Source organism: Peromyscus leucopus, chromosome 11 (assembly GCF_004664715.2).
Source record: "Peromyscus leucopus breed LL Stock chromosome 11, UCI_PerLeu_2.1, whole genome shotgun sequence".
In the NCBI taxonomy this organism is placed as follows: Eukaryota; Metazoa; Chordata; class Mammalia; order Rodentia; family Cricetidae; genus Peromyscus; species Peromyscus leucopus.
Genome location: NC_051072.1, coordinates 48,440,499 through 48,456,107, shown reverse-complemented (window position 1 = coordinate 48,456,107; position 15,609 = coordinate 48,440,499). Strand labels below are relative to the sequence as shown.

The window sequence follows — 15,609 nt, the reverse complement described above, 5'->3', positions numbered from 1 at the left end:
TAAGTATAATAAAAATGTTTAAATAAAAGTTTAACATGATTTGGTGGTTGTTATAAATGAGAAGATACATAAACTTTGAGCAGTTAAAGCTTGGAGACATGGGAGTTAGAGATGGTTCCCTGGCTCTTCCAGGTTCCTCAGTGCCTAGCACCCACATCAGGTGGTTCACACTCAACTGTAACTCCAGCTTCAGGGGATCTGATATCATCTTCTGGCCTCCATGGGCACCTCCCATGGGTGGTGTACACACAGACAGACACTTGTATACATACAAATACAAATACAATGAAAACACACACATTCCTGGAGCAATAGACCCCTAATATAGATTTGCCAGATTATGAGATTTGTATATTACTACCATTTCTGTCAGGGGGTTCAAGAGGTGATGCATCCTAACCAGGGCACATATTTGTAGGCAGACTTTTCTTTACCACCAACCACTTCCCAAATAACCACAACAGAGACTTAATATTAATTATAAATGCTCGGCCGATAGCTAAGGCTTGTTACTAACTAGCTCTTACATTTTAAATTAACCCATATTTCTTATTTATGCTCTGCCACATGGCTTGGTACCTTTTCTCAGTATGGCAAGTTCATCTCCTCTCCACATCTCCTCAAGATTCTTTGGCTTAGCCCTTCTTCTTCCTAATGTTCTCTCTGCCCCCAAAATCCTGCCTAGCTATTGGCCAGTCAGTTCTTTATTAACAATGACAGCAGTACATACTTACAGTGTACAAAAAGATTATTCCACAACAGATGTTAACTTATTTTATTAAATCCATTATTTCTTTAGATGATAACCTATTTCAAAAGCAAACAAAGCCAGGCAGTGTTGGTGCATGTCTTAAATCCGAGCACTCAGGAGGCAGAGGCAGGTGGATCTCTGTGAGTTCAAGGCCAGCCTGGTCTACAGAATGCGTTCCAGAACAGCCAAAGCTGTAGTAAAAAATTTTTTGGGCCACCAGCTCACAAATAATAACACAGAGACTTATTAATTATGAAAGCTTGGCCTTATCTTAGGCTTGTTTTTAACTAGCTCTTATAACTTAAATTAATCCATTTCTATTAATGTACCACAAATCCTGCTTTGTTAGTGTCTCCTTGTGTCTCTCTCCCATGCTTAGATTCCTCCTCCTACTTCCCCTCTCTGCCCAGAAGTCCCACCTACACTTCCTGCCTAGCTATTGGCTGTTCAGCTTTTTATTACACCAATCACAGCAATAAACCTTCACACAGTGTGCAAATATCCTGTAACACAAGGCTGCACAGAGAAACCTTGTCTCAAAAGGCCCAATAAATAAGTAAATACAGAAATAAATAGAAATAAAAAACAAAAAGCAAGCTAGGTATAGTGTGTCATGCCTGTAATCTCATACTCAGGAGGCCTCAGCAGGATGATTAGCAGGAGCTTGGGGCCACAGAGTGAGACACTATATCAGACAAACAGAAGGATGGATAGTTCAGCAGTTAAAAGCATGTATTGCTCTTGCAGAGGACCTGGGTCCAGGACCCATGTCAGGCAGCTCACACCACCTGTAACTGTAACTCCTGGGTGATCTGACACTTTTGGCCTCTGTGGGCACTTTCCCTTACATGCACACACACACATATGCATAATTAAGAATAAAAATTTAAAAATTTACATTCATGACTAAAAAAATAAACTATTTCATTAAAGTTCAAAGCTAGGCGGTGGTAGAGCATGTCTTTAATTCCAGCCCTCAGGAGGCAGAGGCAGGTGGATCTCTGTGAGTTCAAGTCCAGCCTGGTCTACAGATCAAGTTCCAGGACAGCCATGATTACCTGTCTTGAAAAACAAAACAGCAACAACAACAACAAATCAATGAAAATGTTTTAAGTGCCACAACAAATAACCACAAAATCTAAACACTCAGAACATTTATTAAAGTGCCTTGTTCAACTTTACCTGCTAACACATTTGTTATGTCATAATTACAAGTTGGAACATATTTCAGAAATGGCCCATCCATAAAAGCACCACTGAAAACAGATGTCGTGGTGAATACTCATAATCCCAGGTCTTGGGAGGCTGATGCAGTAGGATGACCCTGAGTTTGAAGCTACCTTGGGCTACCTATCAAGGTCCTGTCTCAAATAAACAAAAACCACTGAAGCAACAGAATAAACAGCCTAAATTCTACAAAGATCTAAATTCTAGAATTATCTAATACTTCATACAGCTTTTACCTTATACATTCACTTCTTTTAAGAAAAAACCATGGGTTTTTGTTGTTGAGACATTGTTGTACAGTGTTCTGTTGTGTGACTATTCCCTAAGTTAGCTGGGGGCACTCTGCTTTTCACAGATACTTGCATTGCTTCCAGTATAAGGCTATTATGAATACTATGAATAATACTAGCATAATTTTTTCTCCATGCAACACTGGGGATCAACCCCAGGTTCTTATGCATACTAGACAAGCATTTTACTGCTAATACCCAGCCCCATATAAGAATTTACAGAATAGAAATAAGGTGGTGATAAGCAATAATAATTTTAAGTAATACCTAGAATGGAATTTCTTATTCATGAGGTGTGAATACTCTTTCTGAAGGTACAGCTATTTGCCCTATAATGACTTTGAAGTCAATGATGGATGACATATTTGACAGGTATTGCATAAAATCTACATCGTATAATGCTGGGCACAGTGCTACTCTATTCCTGTAATCCCAGGCAGGACTGAGGAGGCTGAGGCAGACCATGACCTTGAGACAAACCTGGACTACAAAGCTCCTGTTACGTAGCATTTTCCTGAGACAGACAGCACATGTCATAGAACATGTACTTAGCATGGGTGAAGTCCCAAGTTACAGCCTCCGCTACAAAAGAAAACAAACGAAACATGTAGACCTCTTAGTTTATGTAAGTATACTATGTTTGCACAATGAGAAAATGGCCTGCCACATTTCTCATTAGCATAGAATTAATAGACAACTGATCATCTTTCAGCTCCTTAGAAAGATGTTTGGGACCACAGTTCTCCTGAAGATTCTGACAGGATACTACAGTACCCTTCCCAGATATTTTACCCACTTCCACAGCTGGGCACATTCTTTCTTAACTAACGATGTCTATTACCATCACTATTAGTAGGTCCCTGTTCTGATTTTTTTATTCTGGGACACAAGAACCCAGAAATCTCACTGGGCCCTGTTGGGTTGCCTTATTGGTTATGCTCTACTCTAAGTTGCTCCGTATAGTCTAAAACACGTGGTATTTGCCAGGCTGTGCCCTGCCCTGGGAGGCTCCATTTTACTTTGAGATGGGGTCTCACTGTGAACCTCTGACTGACCTAGAACTTTCTATGTAGACCAGGCTGGCCCCAAACTCAGACCTGCTTGCCTCTGGCAACTCTACCCTCCTAACAGCTTCTGACCCCATTTTGGGGGATAATGGTTGCAGCTTCTGGGTACACCGAGAAATGTCACCATCTGTCAGGGGCCATCTAGTACGGATTGATAAGTGACTTATTCCCGAGGACAGACAAGGGAGTCAATCTGTAAGCTCATCGGGATGAATCGAAACTATGGGGGCCATGGGCGTATCAAAATCCTATCAGGAAAACCAGACCCAAGAACTTACCAGACATGCCCGACCAAGGAAACGGCCGGCCTCCCTCACCTGGGACCCACTATGCAATGGACACCTCACACTGCCGTGGAAGGCCCTGGACCAGTCCATCCCCCAGTAACTGCTGCGTGCCTCAAGAACCAACAGAGGACGCCCTTATTGTGCAGCTTTATCGGGCTACCTGCCATCACCATTATTTTATACTAGAACTATTGTTGAAAAGGGAAAACAAATCTGACAGAACCTGTAATCCCCAAACTCGGGAAGCTGGGGTAGCAAAGGCCGGCATGGACTCTATACAGCGAGGCTGAACTACCAGTGTGGGACCCTGATTGAAAAACGAAAAAAAAATGGGGGGGGGCGTGGAGGGAAGAAAGTAACTTGGAAGAAAATGAGAGGGGAAAAAAGGGAAAGAGCCAGGAGACAGGGAAGGGGAGAAAGAGGAGGACAGAGCTGTCACAGGCGTGAGTTGGGAGCGCGTGAGCCACGTGCCTAAAGCGCGCGGAAGAGCCCCGGCTGCCTCCGGGCCACCGTGCTCTTCCGGTCCCAGCAGCCCCTCGCGGCGGAAGTCGTCACGGGGCGAGCCCCGGCAGCGTCCGCGGTAGCTTGCCATGGCGATGGGCAGCGGCGGTGCAGCCTCGGAGCAGGAGGACGCGGTGCTGTTCCGACGTGGCACCGGCCAGGTGAGGCGGCGGCCGAGGCCGAGCTGGTGCGCGCTCGGGCCCCACGCTGCTCCCCATCCGCCCGAGTGGCTGGGAGCCGCGCTTCGGTCCCGGGTGACTGAGGGATCCACACGCTGCTCCCCATCCGCCCGAGTGGCTGGGAGCCGCGCTTTGGTCCCGGGTGACTGTGAGGGATCCACACGCTGCTCTCCATCCGCCCGAGTGGCTGGGAGCCGCGCTTTGGTCCCGGGTGACTGTGAGGGATCCACACGCTGCTCCCCATCCGCCCGAGTGGCTGGGAGCCGCGCTTTGGTCCCGGGTGACTGTGAGGGATCCACACGCTGCTCTCCATCCGCCCGAGTGGCTGGGAGCCGCGCTTCGGTCCCGGGTGACTGAGGGATCCACACGCTGCTCCCCATCCGCCGGCGTGGCTGGGAGCCGCGCTTTGGTCCCGGGTGACTGTGAGGGATCCACACGCTGCTCCCCATCCGCCAGAATGGCTGGGAGCCGCGCTTTGGTCCTGGGTGACTGAGGGATCCACACGCTGCTCCCCATCCGCCAGAGTGGCTGGGAGCCGCGCTTTGGTCCTGAACTGTGAGGGATCCACACGCTGCTCCCCATCCGCCGGAGTGGCTGGGAGCCGCGCTTTGGTCCTGGGTGACTGTGAGGGATCCACACGCTGCTCCCCATCCGCCCGAGTGGCTGGGAGCCACGCTTTGGTCCTGGGTGACTGTGAGGGATGTGCGGGCACAGGGACAGGCCGGCAGAAGCAATGAGACCAGTTAGGAGGCATTGCAAAGCTCCAAATGTAGGTCAAGACCCAGACGTGAGCAGTGAGACTAAAATACTGCGTTCTAGATAGAACTTTGTAACTAGAAGGACCGAGTTTCCCAGATAATAGTCGGTAAGAAAATTTGAGAGAGAAGGTAACTGATAGCTGAAAAGTTGCTACTTACAATGCACTGAGGTGAGGAAGATTAGGAAGACTTGTGGTGTATCAAGTGTGTACGACGGAAGATCAGAGCCAGGCTTCATGGTGCTCGCTTACGGTCACAAGCACTTGGGAGATGGAGGCAGGAGGCTCGGGAATTCAAGATCGCAGAGTGCACTCGAGGCCTAAACGACAGTGAGACTCCGTAAGAGTAAAATAAACACTTTTATTTTTATTTATTTATTTATTTATTTATTTTTTTGGTTTTTCGAGACAGGGTTTCTCTGTGAAACAGTACTGCAGTCCTGGAACTCACTCTTGTAGACCAGGCTGGCCTTGAACTCACTGAGATTGCCTGCCTCTGCCTTCTGAGTGCTGAGATTAAAGGCGTGCGCCACCACCGGCCGGTTAAATAAAGACTTTTAAATATCAGGGAAAATGAGAGCCTGGCTGGTGGACCCTGTGACAATCCCAGCTATTTGAGAGGCTGAGGCAGGATTGTGAGTTTGAAGCTAGCCTGGGAAACAGAACACACTCCATCTAACAAAGTTGAAAACATTAGGAGCGCCCTCGTAGCATGCTAAGTGTGTTTTCTGCCTGGAGTGTAGGGTGGGAGAAGAGATTCAAGGCAACATTTGGCAATACTGCTTTTCCTTCTCTTGGGGACAGCTCAACCGTAACTTTGCCTTGTAGCTTCAGCGTAGCCCCCGTGGTCTGGTTCTCTCCTTAAGCCACACAGTTTCCTGTGCTTATCTGTCGTCTCTATATCTTCTTCAGGCCCGGTGTGGTGGTGCATACCTGTACTCCCAGGGGTAATCTTACTTATTGAAGATTCTATTTGGTTGTTGTTTCTGTTTTCAGACACATCTCACTATGTAGCGCTGGCAGGCCTGGAACTCTCCATGTAGACCAGGCTGGCGTCAAAGAGGTTGACCTACCTCAGCCAACCATGTGCTGGAGTTAAAGGGGTGTACCACCACACCTGGTTTTAAAGTTTGTTTCACTCTTTTGTTTTTGAATTGGTTGCATTCTGTAGCCATATTGGCCCGGAATTCAATATGTAGACTAGACTGGCCTGGAACGCTTGGTGACCCTATTGTATCTGCCTCCCAAGTGTTGGGATTATAGATTACAGGTATGAGCCATTATAATTTACAGGTCATAGTTTTTGGGGTTTTTTGTTTGTTTGTTTGTTTTTTGAGACAGGGTCTTGTGTTGTAGTCTAGGCTGCCTTGGAATCTACTGTGTAGTCCAGGCTTGTCTTCAGCTTGCCTTGGCAATCCTCCTGCCTCAATCTTTTGAGTGTTTGGATTATAGGCATGTATTACTACAAGTAGTGCTAAGGATTGAACTGGGGGGCCATGAAGAACATCTCCCATCCCCCAGTACTTTCTATCATATGTTTTTAATTAAAGCTATTTGCCCATAAACTATATGTATTCTATTTTCACTTTAGAGTGATGATTCTGACATTTGGGATGATACGGCATTGATAAAAGCTTATGATAAAGCTGTGGCTTCCTTTAAGGTATGAAATGTTTAACCACTCTTTTCTTTATTTCCTCACGTCATACATTTGGGGTGGGGGACTGGAACCCTGAGTAAATTGAGGCCTTCTTAGGTGCTGGGACCTTGAGATCGTCTTATAGTGTTAACAGTCATGTTAGGAATGGTGACGTTTTAACAACATATTCCTTCATAACACGTGCATTTATTTCTATTACTATTTTCATAGCATGCTCTAAAGAATGGTGACGTTTGTGAAACTTCAGATAAGCCAAAAGGCACAGCCAGAAGAAAACCTGCTAAGAAGAATAAAAACCAAAAGAAGAGTGCCATACCTCCCCTGAAACAGGTTATTTATTTATTAAACAGGGTCTTGCCCAGCCTGAGGGAAAGGGTTGCTGATGCTATTTAGAGTGAATGAGGCTGTAAACTGAGTCAGCAGTGTTGTTTTCTTAAGCTAATGGAGATGGAGAGATGATATACACACATACAATCATATATATATGTATTCCTTCTGTGGTACTGGGTATTAAACCCAGAGCTTCTTGCATTCTGAGTGTGTGTTGTGTAGCTGATCAGTAACTACCCACCCCCCCTTCTTCCCACACAATTCAACAATCCAGAAGCTATTATGGAAAACAGGAGTTTTGGTAACTAGGTCTGCTAATTTAAAGGCAGAGGTCTGAGGTGGGAGTATAGCTCAGTGGTAGAGGAGCTGCCTAGTACACACCCGGCCCGGGTGTCCCAGCATCAAACCCACACTGAACTAGAACAAAGCCGTGTAGACGAGCTGACATTTTTGTTTGTTTGGTTTGGGTTTTGAGTTTGTTTGTTTTTTTAAGTAAATATTTTGATGCCTCACTAGTCAGGTCATTTTTACCCAAAGGGGAAGGGTATTGATGTTTGAGGAGCACTTGCTTTTTTCTGGCACGTGTTGGATGTGTCATACACTTTCGGTCTGTTTGTTCTTCATGGCACATTTAGGTGTAGAGTACATTGCAGCCGTTCATCATTACAGCCGTTCGTCTGTCTGGGAAAGGGCATGCAGGGGACTAAGAGCAGTGTCGGTAATTAAGTAGATGGGAGGGTTGGAATTGCAGTTGGAGAGCTGGGTTATGGTTTGTTCTCTTCCAAAGAAGTAACGTGTGCACGTCTGTGTCTTTCATTTCTTTCGTAGTGGAAAGTTGGTGATAAATGTTCTGCCATTTGGTCAGAAGACGGCTGTGTTTACCCAGCTACCATTGCTTCCATTGATTTCAAGAAAGAAACCTGTGTTGTGGTTTATACTGGATATGGAAACAGAGAGGAGCAAAATCTGTCTGATCTCCTTTCCCCAACCTGTGAAGTAGCTAATCATGCGGAACAGAGCACTCAGGAGGTAAGGTGATGAATATGTCCGTTCCTGAAGGCGGAGACTAACTACGGAAAAAGCATTATAACCAGTTGTTACTTGACCCACTGAGGCATTATATAACAGTCTCATTCTCCCTATTCTCTTCTCATTGTCTTTTTGCTGGAGCCATACAAATGCTGGGCAAGTGCTCTGCCTCTGCATAGCAAAAATGTTTGTTTTTCTTTATAAAGAATGAAAGTCAAGCTTCAACAGACGACAGTGAAAACTCCTCCAGATCCCTTGGAAGTAAACCACACAGCAAGTCCAAAGCTGCTCCGTGGAACTCGTTTCTCCCTCCACCACCCCCAATGCCAGGGTCAGGATTGGGACCAGGAAAGGTAAGCGTTCTGTTCAGAAAATTAGTTATGAAGGAAGTAATTTCCACTGGGACCCTTGCTCTTCTTTTAAGTAATTTATAGCTTTCCTATGAAACTGTACTTTTCCCAGGCCAGAATTCATAAAAAGGAAATGCAAGAGTGAAGTAAAGAGTTGGGGGTTATTAGCTCTCCAGATTGCCATGGGGTAGTAGACTAATAACTAGTACACTTTCCTTTTTAAAAACCTTTTTATCACATTTATGTAGTGTGTGTGTGTGTGTGTGTGTGTGTGTGTGTGTGTGTGTGTGTGTGTGTGTGTGTATGTATGTATTTGCACACATGCTACTGTGGAAGTCGGAAGTCAACTTGCAGGTATAGGCTCTCTCTCACCTTCCGCCATGTGGGTCCTGGGATAGAACTGGGCTCATCAGCCCTGGCAGCAAGCCCCTTCTGTTCCTGAGCATCTCCCAGCCCTGGTGTACTTTCCTAAGGTAGAAACTGACTGCTCTGTCGTTGCCTGACGGCTGTTGTTCAGAGTCACCTGTAATAGATATGTGGGAGAAGAGTCCTGTAATGTGGGCACGATCTCAGGCAGCTCCCATCCCAGTGTTGGTTGTTGTTTGTTCTTGTTTTGTTTTCTGGGGTTTGTCTGTGTGTCTGTGTGAGGTGTCAGGTCCCCTGGAATTGGAGTTATAGACAGTTGTGAGCTGCCATGTGGGTGCTGGGAAATAAACCTGGGTCCTCTGGAAGAGCAGTCAGTGCTCATAACTGCTGAGCCATCGCTCCAGCCCCCCTCCCTTTTTTTCTATTTATTTATTTGGGCGGGTGCTGTGTACATGTGGAGGTTAGAGGACAACTTGTGGGAGTTGGTTCTCTCCCTCCAGGTGGGTCCTGGGAGTCAGACTCAGGCTGTCAGACTGGGTGGGGAGCACTTTTGATCTGCTGAGCCATTTTGTAGACCTACTAACAGGATGGCTGCAAAAAGATGATGTGATAGTGGGGATTAAATCATCTTGGTAAATACTTGTCTCTGATTTGTTAGGCAGTTACAAATCTTTACTGTGACTTCACTTACTAAATGTTTAGAGAAAAGAAATGGAAAAATACCTAGAGGCTACCATTTAGTTAAGAGTTACTTTCTTTTTAATTATGTGTATGTATGTGTGCATGTCTGTGTGTATGTGTGTGAATACAGGTGATTTTAACTGCTGTACCATCTCTCCATGTCCTATTTTTATTACTTTGGTTTTGAATATTCTTCCTTTCAGTGAAGGAAGAAATTTTCCTTTAAAATATTAACTTCCTTTGAAATATTCTTTATAGCCAGGCCTGAGATTCAATGGCCCACCGCCACCTCCTCCTCCCCCCTTCCTGCCATGTTGGATGCCTCCGTTCCCTTCAGGACCACCAGTAAGTACAGAAGACTTGCACAGCTTTTACAGACAGTTTGGAAGTCCGCAGATTCAGGAAATCGGAGTAGTTAAGGGTAGATTCTAACAGGTAAAAATTGACACCTCAGATTTTTGTTCTGAAGGCCCTTCTGTCACCCAGAGCCAGTGTTTTCCCTGTCTCGTCTCCATGCTCAGTTGTGTGTTTCTTTCCTGCAGTAGTTGGTATCCAATCTGAGGTGGTGGCTTCTGTTAGAAAGGACTGTGCTTCATGATACAGAAGAGATTGTGTGCCCTCCTGGAGTACTTGGATGCTAGCTTCTGGTCCTATCATTTCTCATTGCCTTGTGCTTATTTTGTTGTTGTTGTTGTTTTTGTTTTGTTTTGTTTTTATCCTAATGGCGTTTTTTTTTCCCCCCTTGGTTTTGGTTTTTTTCTTTGTGTTTTTTGGGGGGTTTTTTTGTTTTGTTTTTTGGTGTTTTGTTTTTTGTTTGTTTGTTTGTTTGTTTTTTGAGATATAGTTTCTCAGTGTAATAGCCCAGGCTGTCCTGGAACCTGCTCTATAGACCAGGCTGGCCTTGAACTAACAGAGATCTGCTTGCCTCTGCCTCCCTAGTGCTAGAATTAAAGACATGCATCACCACCAACTGGCCCTAATGGAAGGGTTTTTTTGTTGTTGTTGTTTATTTGGTGTTTTGTTTTGTTTTGTTTTGTTTTCAGAGCAGAGGACCGAAGCCAGGGCCGTGTGCTTCTAGGCAAACGCTCTGCCACTGAGCTAAATCCCAACCCCTTTAATGGACTTTTAATGGTAGATTTTTTTAGATACTAATAGTGGTTAAAAGGATGCTTTTGGGCAGACTGTATTTGGGTGGGATTTGGGCAGATGTCTTACCTCAAATCGTTCTTTACAGTGACCTTAAAAATGCTGTGTGTGTGTGTGTGTGTGTGTGTGTGTGTGTGTGTGTGTGTGTCTGTCGTTTGTGAAAAACTAAGTCTCTTATGTTTTGTCTCATGTATAGCTTCATAGTGGAACAAAAATAGTCTAACCATATTAATTATTAAATGTGAACTATTTCTGCTCTTTGTTAAGTTTGTTGATCTTTTATTATTATGGCTGGCTTTCTTCCAGTGCTAGATTTTTTTAAAAATTAAATAGAAGTCATCTCATGGGGTATAGGAATGGGTACAATTAATATCTACTAGTATCTGTATAAAATGAATCCCTGGATTTCAATATTTTCCTAATTGTATTTTTCCATTTCTAGATAATCCCTCCACCCCCTCCCATATCTCCAGATTGTCTGGATGACACTGATGCCCTGGGAAGTATGTTGATCTCATGGTACATGAGTGGCTACCATACTGGCTATTACATGGTAAGGATTCCCTGGGAATCTCTTGATGTGCATGCTCTTTGCAGTTGTACGACTTTTGTCCCTAGAATGTAAATGGGCTCTGTGGGCTTCCTGGGAAACAAACCATTCCGCTACATCTCATGGCTGTTTGGATGTCAATTCAGACACACATATGGATAATTGTAGATGGCATTTAAGTGGGAAGGAAGGGCACTGGGGCCAGTCTGACCAGGACAACAGTAAATGTTTGAGGACTTAGTTTTCTCTTAAACTCTAGCACTTTCTCTTTAGTGAGTTCTTAGGTTTGTTCCTTTGTTTGTGGGGGGCTGGGTTACAGACTGTGGGACCTGAGGCGAGTGCTGTCCCCTGAGCTACAACCTCCGCTTTAGTGAGTGAGTGAGTGAGGTCACGTCATTGGTCAGGAGATTCACTGACAGTGAGGGAAGAAAAAGTGAACTCCAGCTTAGTATTTTACTTTGTGATTGTCACTTTGTTTCTGTTGTTCGGGGTTGGTTTGTTTGTTTGCGGGGGTACAGGGTCCCACTCTGTAGCCCAGGTTTCTCTGAATCACCGTAGCCCAGGCCGCCCTCCAAACTGCAGCAATCTTCCTGCCTTAGCTTCCCAGTTGTGGGGTACAGGGGTGCCACCGTGCCCAGCGTGGCTCAGTCACCTTAAAGCATATCGGAATGCTGTAGACTGCTTTTTAAAATGCACACTTATTTTCTGATGGTATTTTATTAAATAAAATTAGTACGATATCTCACATGAAACAGACTACTTATTTGGTTGTTCTTTAGTGCTGGGGAGCAGACCCAGAGCCTTGCACGTCAGGCAGATGCTGCAGCCCCGGCTGTGACCCCAGTCTCCTGGCTTTGTGGCAGGGTCTTACTGTGTAGTTTAGCCCTGCACTGGCCCGGCTGTGACCCCAGTCTCCTGGCTTTGTGGCAGGGTCTTACTGTGTAGTTTAGCCCTGCACTGGCCCGGCTGTGACCCCAGTCTCCTGGCTTTGTGGCAGGGTCTTACTGTGTAGTTTAGCCCTGCACTGGCCCAGCTGTGACCCCAGTCTCCTGGCTTTGTGGCAGGGTCTTACTGTGTAGTTTAGCCCTGCACTGGCCCAGCTGTGACCCCAGTCTCCTGGCTTTGTGGCAGGGTCTTACTGTGTAGTTTAGCCCTGCACTGGCCCGGCTGCCCTGAAGCTAACATCCTCTTGCCCGTCTCCTGAATGCTGGCCTTGTCAGGTGTGCATCGCTAAGTTGGGCTCAAGGGCTTTTTGTTTTGTTTTGTTTTTTAAGCCGACCAGATTAGCTTTGAACTCACAGAGATCCCCCTGCCTCTGTCTTCTGAGTGCTGGCATTAAAGGCATGGGTTACCACCCCCAGCAGGAGGCAGGGTTTACTGCAGCCCATGCTGGCTTTAGACTCCTGTGAAACTGAAGACGGCCTTGGACTGCTGATCTCCTTTCTTGTACCCACCCCCATCCCCCCACCCTGCCCCACCCCACGCTTGCTATCATGCTTGGCTTGAACTGTTGATTCACATTTATCTAGTGTGTGTCCTGTTCTTTTAACTTTTCATTTGCTCACTTTACAGGGTTTCAGACAAAATAAGAAAGAAGGAAAGCGCTCACATACAAATTAAACAGTAAGTCTGTTATTGTAAGAACTAATCTTACCTTTGCATAACTTTCATAGTTTGTGGAAAGTGAGTGTTTTGAACATTTAAAAATTGAAATGTCAAAAAGTTTATATAAAACTATACTGAAGACATTTTATTTTTTAAAAGTGTGTGTGTGTGTGTGTGTGTGTGTGTGTGTGTGTGTGTGTAGCCAGAGGAGTGTTGAATCCGCGTGCGTGCGTGCGTGCGTGCGTGCGTATGTGTGTGTAGCCAGAGGAGAATGTTGAATCCCCTGGAGCTTGAGTTACTTGTAGTTGTCAGATCTGTGATATGGTGCCGGGAACTGACCTAAGGTCACGTAGAAGAGTAGCAAGTGCTCTTAACTGCTGAGCCCTCTCCCCAGCCCCACTAAAGACTGCCAAAAATTATATTAAATATTGAACTATCTCCACTTAGTCAAATCTTCATGATGTCAAAGTGTCATCTCCCAAATATCTGGTGGTTTGTTTGGTTATGTGGGCAAAACATGCTTTGTGAGAAAAGATTCTGAGGCTGGCCTTCAACTCCATGTTGTCCTGCCTTGGTCTCAGAGTGCGAGGATTATGGATACGCCGTATCACACCTGGTTTAGAATCTGGTTTAGGGTGTGAGGGTAATTGCAGTGTCATTGGCCACTGGCCAGTCAGGCTTGCTGCTTTGGGGGGGTTGGGGGGCAGTAGGGATTGAACCTAGGGCCTCCTCCATGCAGGGAGCAAACATTCTGCCGCTGAGCCGGATCACCAGTCCCACGTGCACTTTAAGTTAAACTGTTTTGTGTGCCTGGAGGTTTTGCCTACATGTGTGTTTATGTGCTGTGTGCATGCCTGATGCCCTCAAGGCTAGAAGAGGGCACTGGATCCCATGAACCTGGAGTTATATATAGGTGGTTATAAGTTGCCTGGGTCTTCTAACAAGAGCAGTAAGTGCTAGTAACCACTAAGCCATCTCTCCAGGACACCCACCCACCCACCCACACCCACACCCACACACACACACACACACACACACACACACACTTGGATAAACGATGCAGTGTGCAATACACTGCATCATCTCTTGTCTTAGTCACTGTTCTGGTGCTGTGAAGGGACACCATGACCAAGGCAACTCCTATAAAGAAAGCGTTTACCTGGGGGCTTGCTCACTGTTTTAGAGGGTTAGTCTGTGATCATCATGGCAGGAAGCCGACAGGCATGGCCCTGGAATGGTGGCTGTTTATTATATAGAGTTCTTCTTGTAACTTTCTAGAAGACCTAATATTTTTAGTTCCTTTTTTAACTCTAGAGACACCTAAAATTATAATTCTGAGTGGCTAATTTTTAGTTTTACTGTATTGAAAAAATGCTCATTAGACTGTAGCAGTCACTACTTTTTAATGAAAAGTTTAACACATGATTTGATAATTTGTAGTATGTTTTAAATTCTAGTAGAACAGATCAATACTAGTATTCCTTAATTTTTAGTTACTATTATTTTTACATTAGCATGTTTTTATTCTTTGCATTCAGTATGCAAGTAAGATTTAGGGGCTGACAAGATGGCTTTAGAGGGGGGGTCTAAAGAGATGGCTCAGAGGTTAAGAGCCCTGGCTGCTCTTCCAGAGGTCCTGAGTTCAATTCCTAGCACCCACATGGTGGCTCACAACTGTCTGTAATGTGATCTGATGCCCTCTTCTGGCCTGCAGGAGGAACACTGTGTATATAATAAAGAAATAAATCTTTAAAAAAAAAATGCTTCAGAAGGCAAAGGCCTGATGATGACGGGAGTTCAGTCCCCAGGGTGGAAGGAGAGAGCCGACTCCTACTAGTTGTCTCTGACCTACACCTACACACACACACACACACACACACACACACACACACACCCACACACACACGAATTTTCTTCTTTTTATATTGTGTGACTGCCTAGACTTTTTTCTTTCAAATTCAGGTTCAGCTCTCTGCCGAGGAGATGGTATGTTGGTGTCCCTGGTCGATATGAACAGACGTCTCATTGTCATCTTGGGGACTCTTGGCTGAGTGATGTCATCACCAGTGTTTCCCGTTCTGGGTCCGGGCCTAACTCACCAGTGGGGTGTGTTTAGAGCACGATCACTTTGAGGAAGAGAATGGTGGAACTGTGAGCACATGGAAGTCAGTCTGCCAAAACTGTGACTGAGCACACTTGTACAACTGTAACTCCCTTAGTGTGTGAAGATTTTTATTCCTGCCTTTACAAACAAATAAAGTCCTTTTTTGAAATATTTTCCTTTGGGATACATACAGTGAAGTTGAGTCTGTTTAAAGATACAGGAAGAAAACTACTCAGACTTATTACCCAGGTAAAGGGTAATTTCTGAAGGTGGGACAAATTGACAATTTAAGGTTGGGAAACAAAAGCTAGTTCATGTCACAGGGGCTACACTGGCTAGCCAGGAACCAAGGTGAGTTCTGGGGTGTATGTGTATGTGTGTTTCCCATGGCTCAAATCTGGAGGTCGGAGAATGGCTTGTGTGTGTGTGTGTGTGTGTGTGTGTGTGTGTCCCATGGCTCACATCTGGAGATCGGAGAACGGCTTGTGAAGTCTTTTCTCTCCTTCCTACTGTATAGGTTCTAAGGATTGAATCCAGGTTGTTGGTTGGCAGGTGCCTTTACCTGCTGAGCCGTCTCACTAGCCCTGTTCTTCACTGTTTTGAAAGAGCTTTGCAGCCTGGGTTTCCTGCAGTTTACAGTCCTCTTGACTCTGCCCCCAAATGCTGACATCACAGACAGTATCACCACAATGTAGCTGAAGTTTTCCTGTGTCCACCCGGCTCTTGCAG

At 45.3% G+C, this 15,609-nt stretch overlaps 1 protein-coding gene across 2 annotated transcripts; it reads left to right on the top strand.

The window, feature by feature from the left end:
* Nucleotides 1-4,165: 4,165 nt before the first annotated feature.
* Nucleotides 4,166-15,054, top strand: LOC114694681 (survival motor neuron protein). 2 transcript variants are annotated; one of them, XM_028871725.2, is made up of 9 exons: nucleotides 4,166-4,284; nucleotides 6,651-6,722; nucleotides 6,930-7,049; nucleotides 7,878-8,078; nucleotides 8,285-8,431; nucleotides 9,734-9,820; nucleotides 11,064-11,174; nucleotides 12,744-12,794; nucleotides 14,739-15,054. In XM_028871725.2, exons 1-8 carry the CDS (start codon nucleotides 4,213-4,215, stop codon nucleotides 12,789-12,791), a joined length of 858 nt encoding a protein of 285 aa, XP_028727558.1. In that variant the 5' UTR covers nucleotides 4,166-4,212; the 3' UTR covers nucleotides 12,792-12,794; nucleotides 14,739-15,054. The 2 variants fall into 2 exon arrangements, with proteins under 2 accessions (XP_028727558.1, XP_028727559.1); XM_028871726.2 differs by lacking the exon at nucleotides 6,651-6,722.
* Nucleotides 15,055-15,609: the final 555 nt, after the last annotated feature.

Excerpts from the sequence above, each read along its gene's own strand:
- LOC114694681 (XM_028871725.2), top strand. The coding sequence starts at position 4,213 with ATGGCGATGGGCAGCGGCGGTGCAGCCTCGGAGCAGGAGGACGCGGTG. Across the intron at positions 8,079-8,284 it reads CGGAACAGAGCACTCAGGAG|AATGAAAGTCAAGCTTCAAC; the intron begins GTAAGGTGATGA and ends TTCTTTATAAAG. Across the intron at positions 8,432-9,733 it reads CAGGATTGGGACCAGGAAAG|CCAGGCCTGAGATTCAATGG; the intron begins GTAAGCGTTCTG and ends TATTCTTTATAG.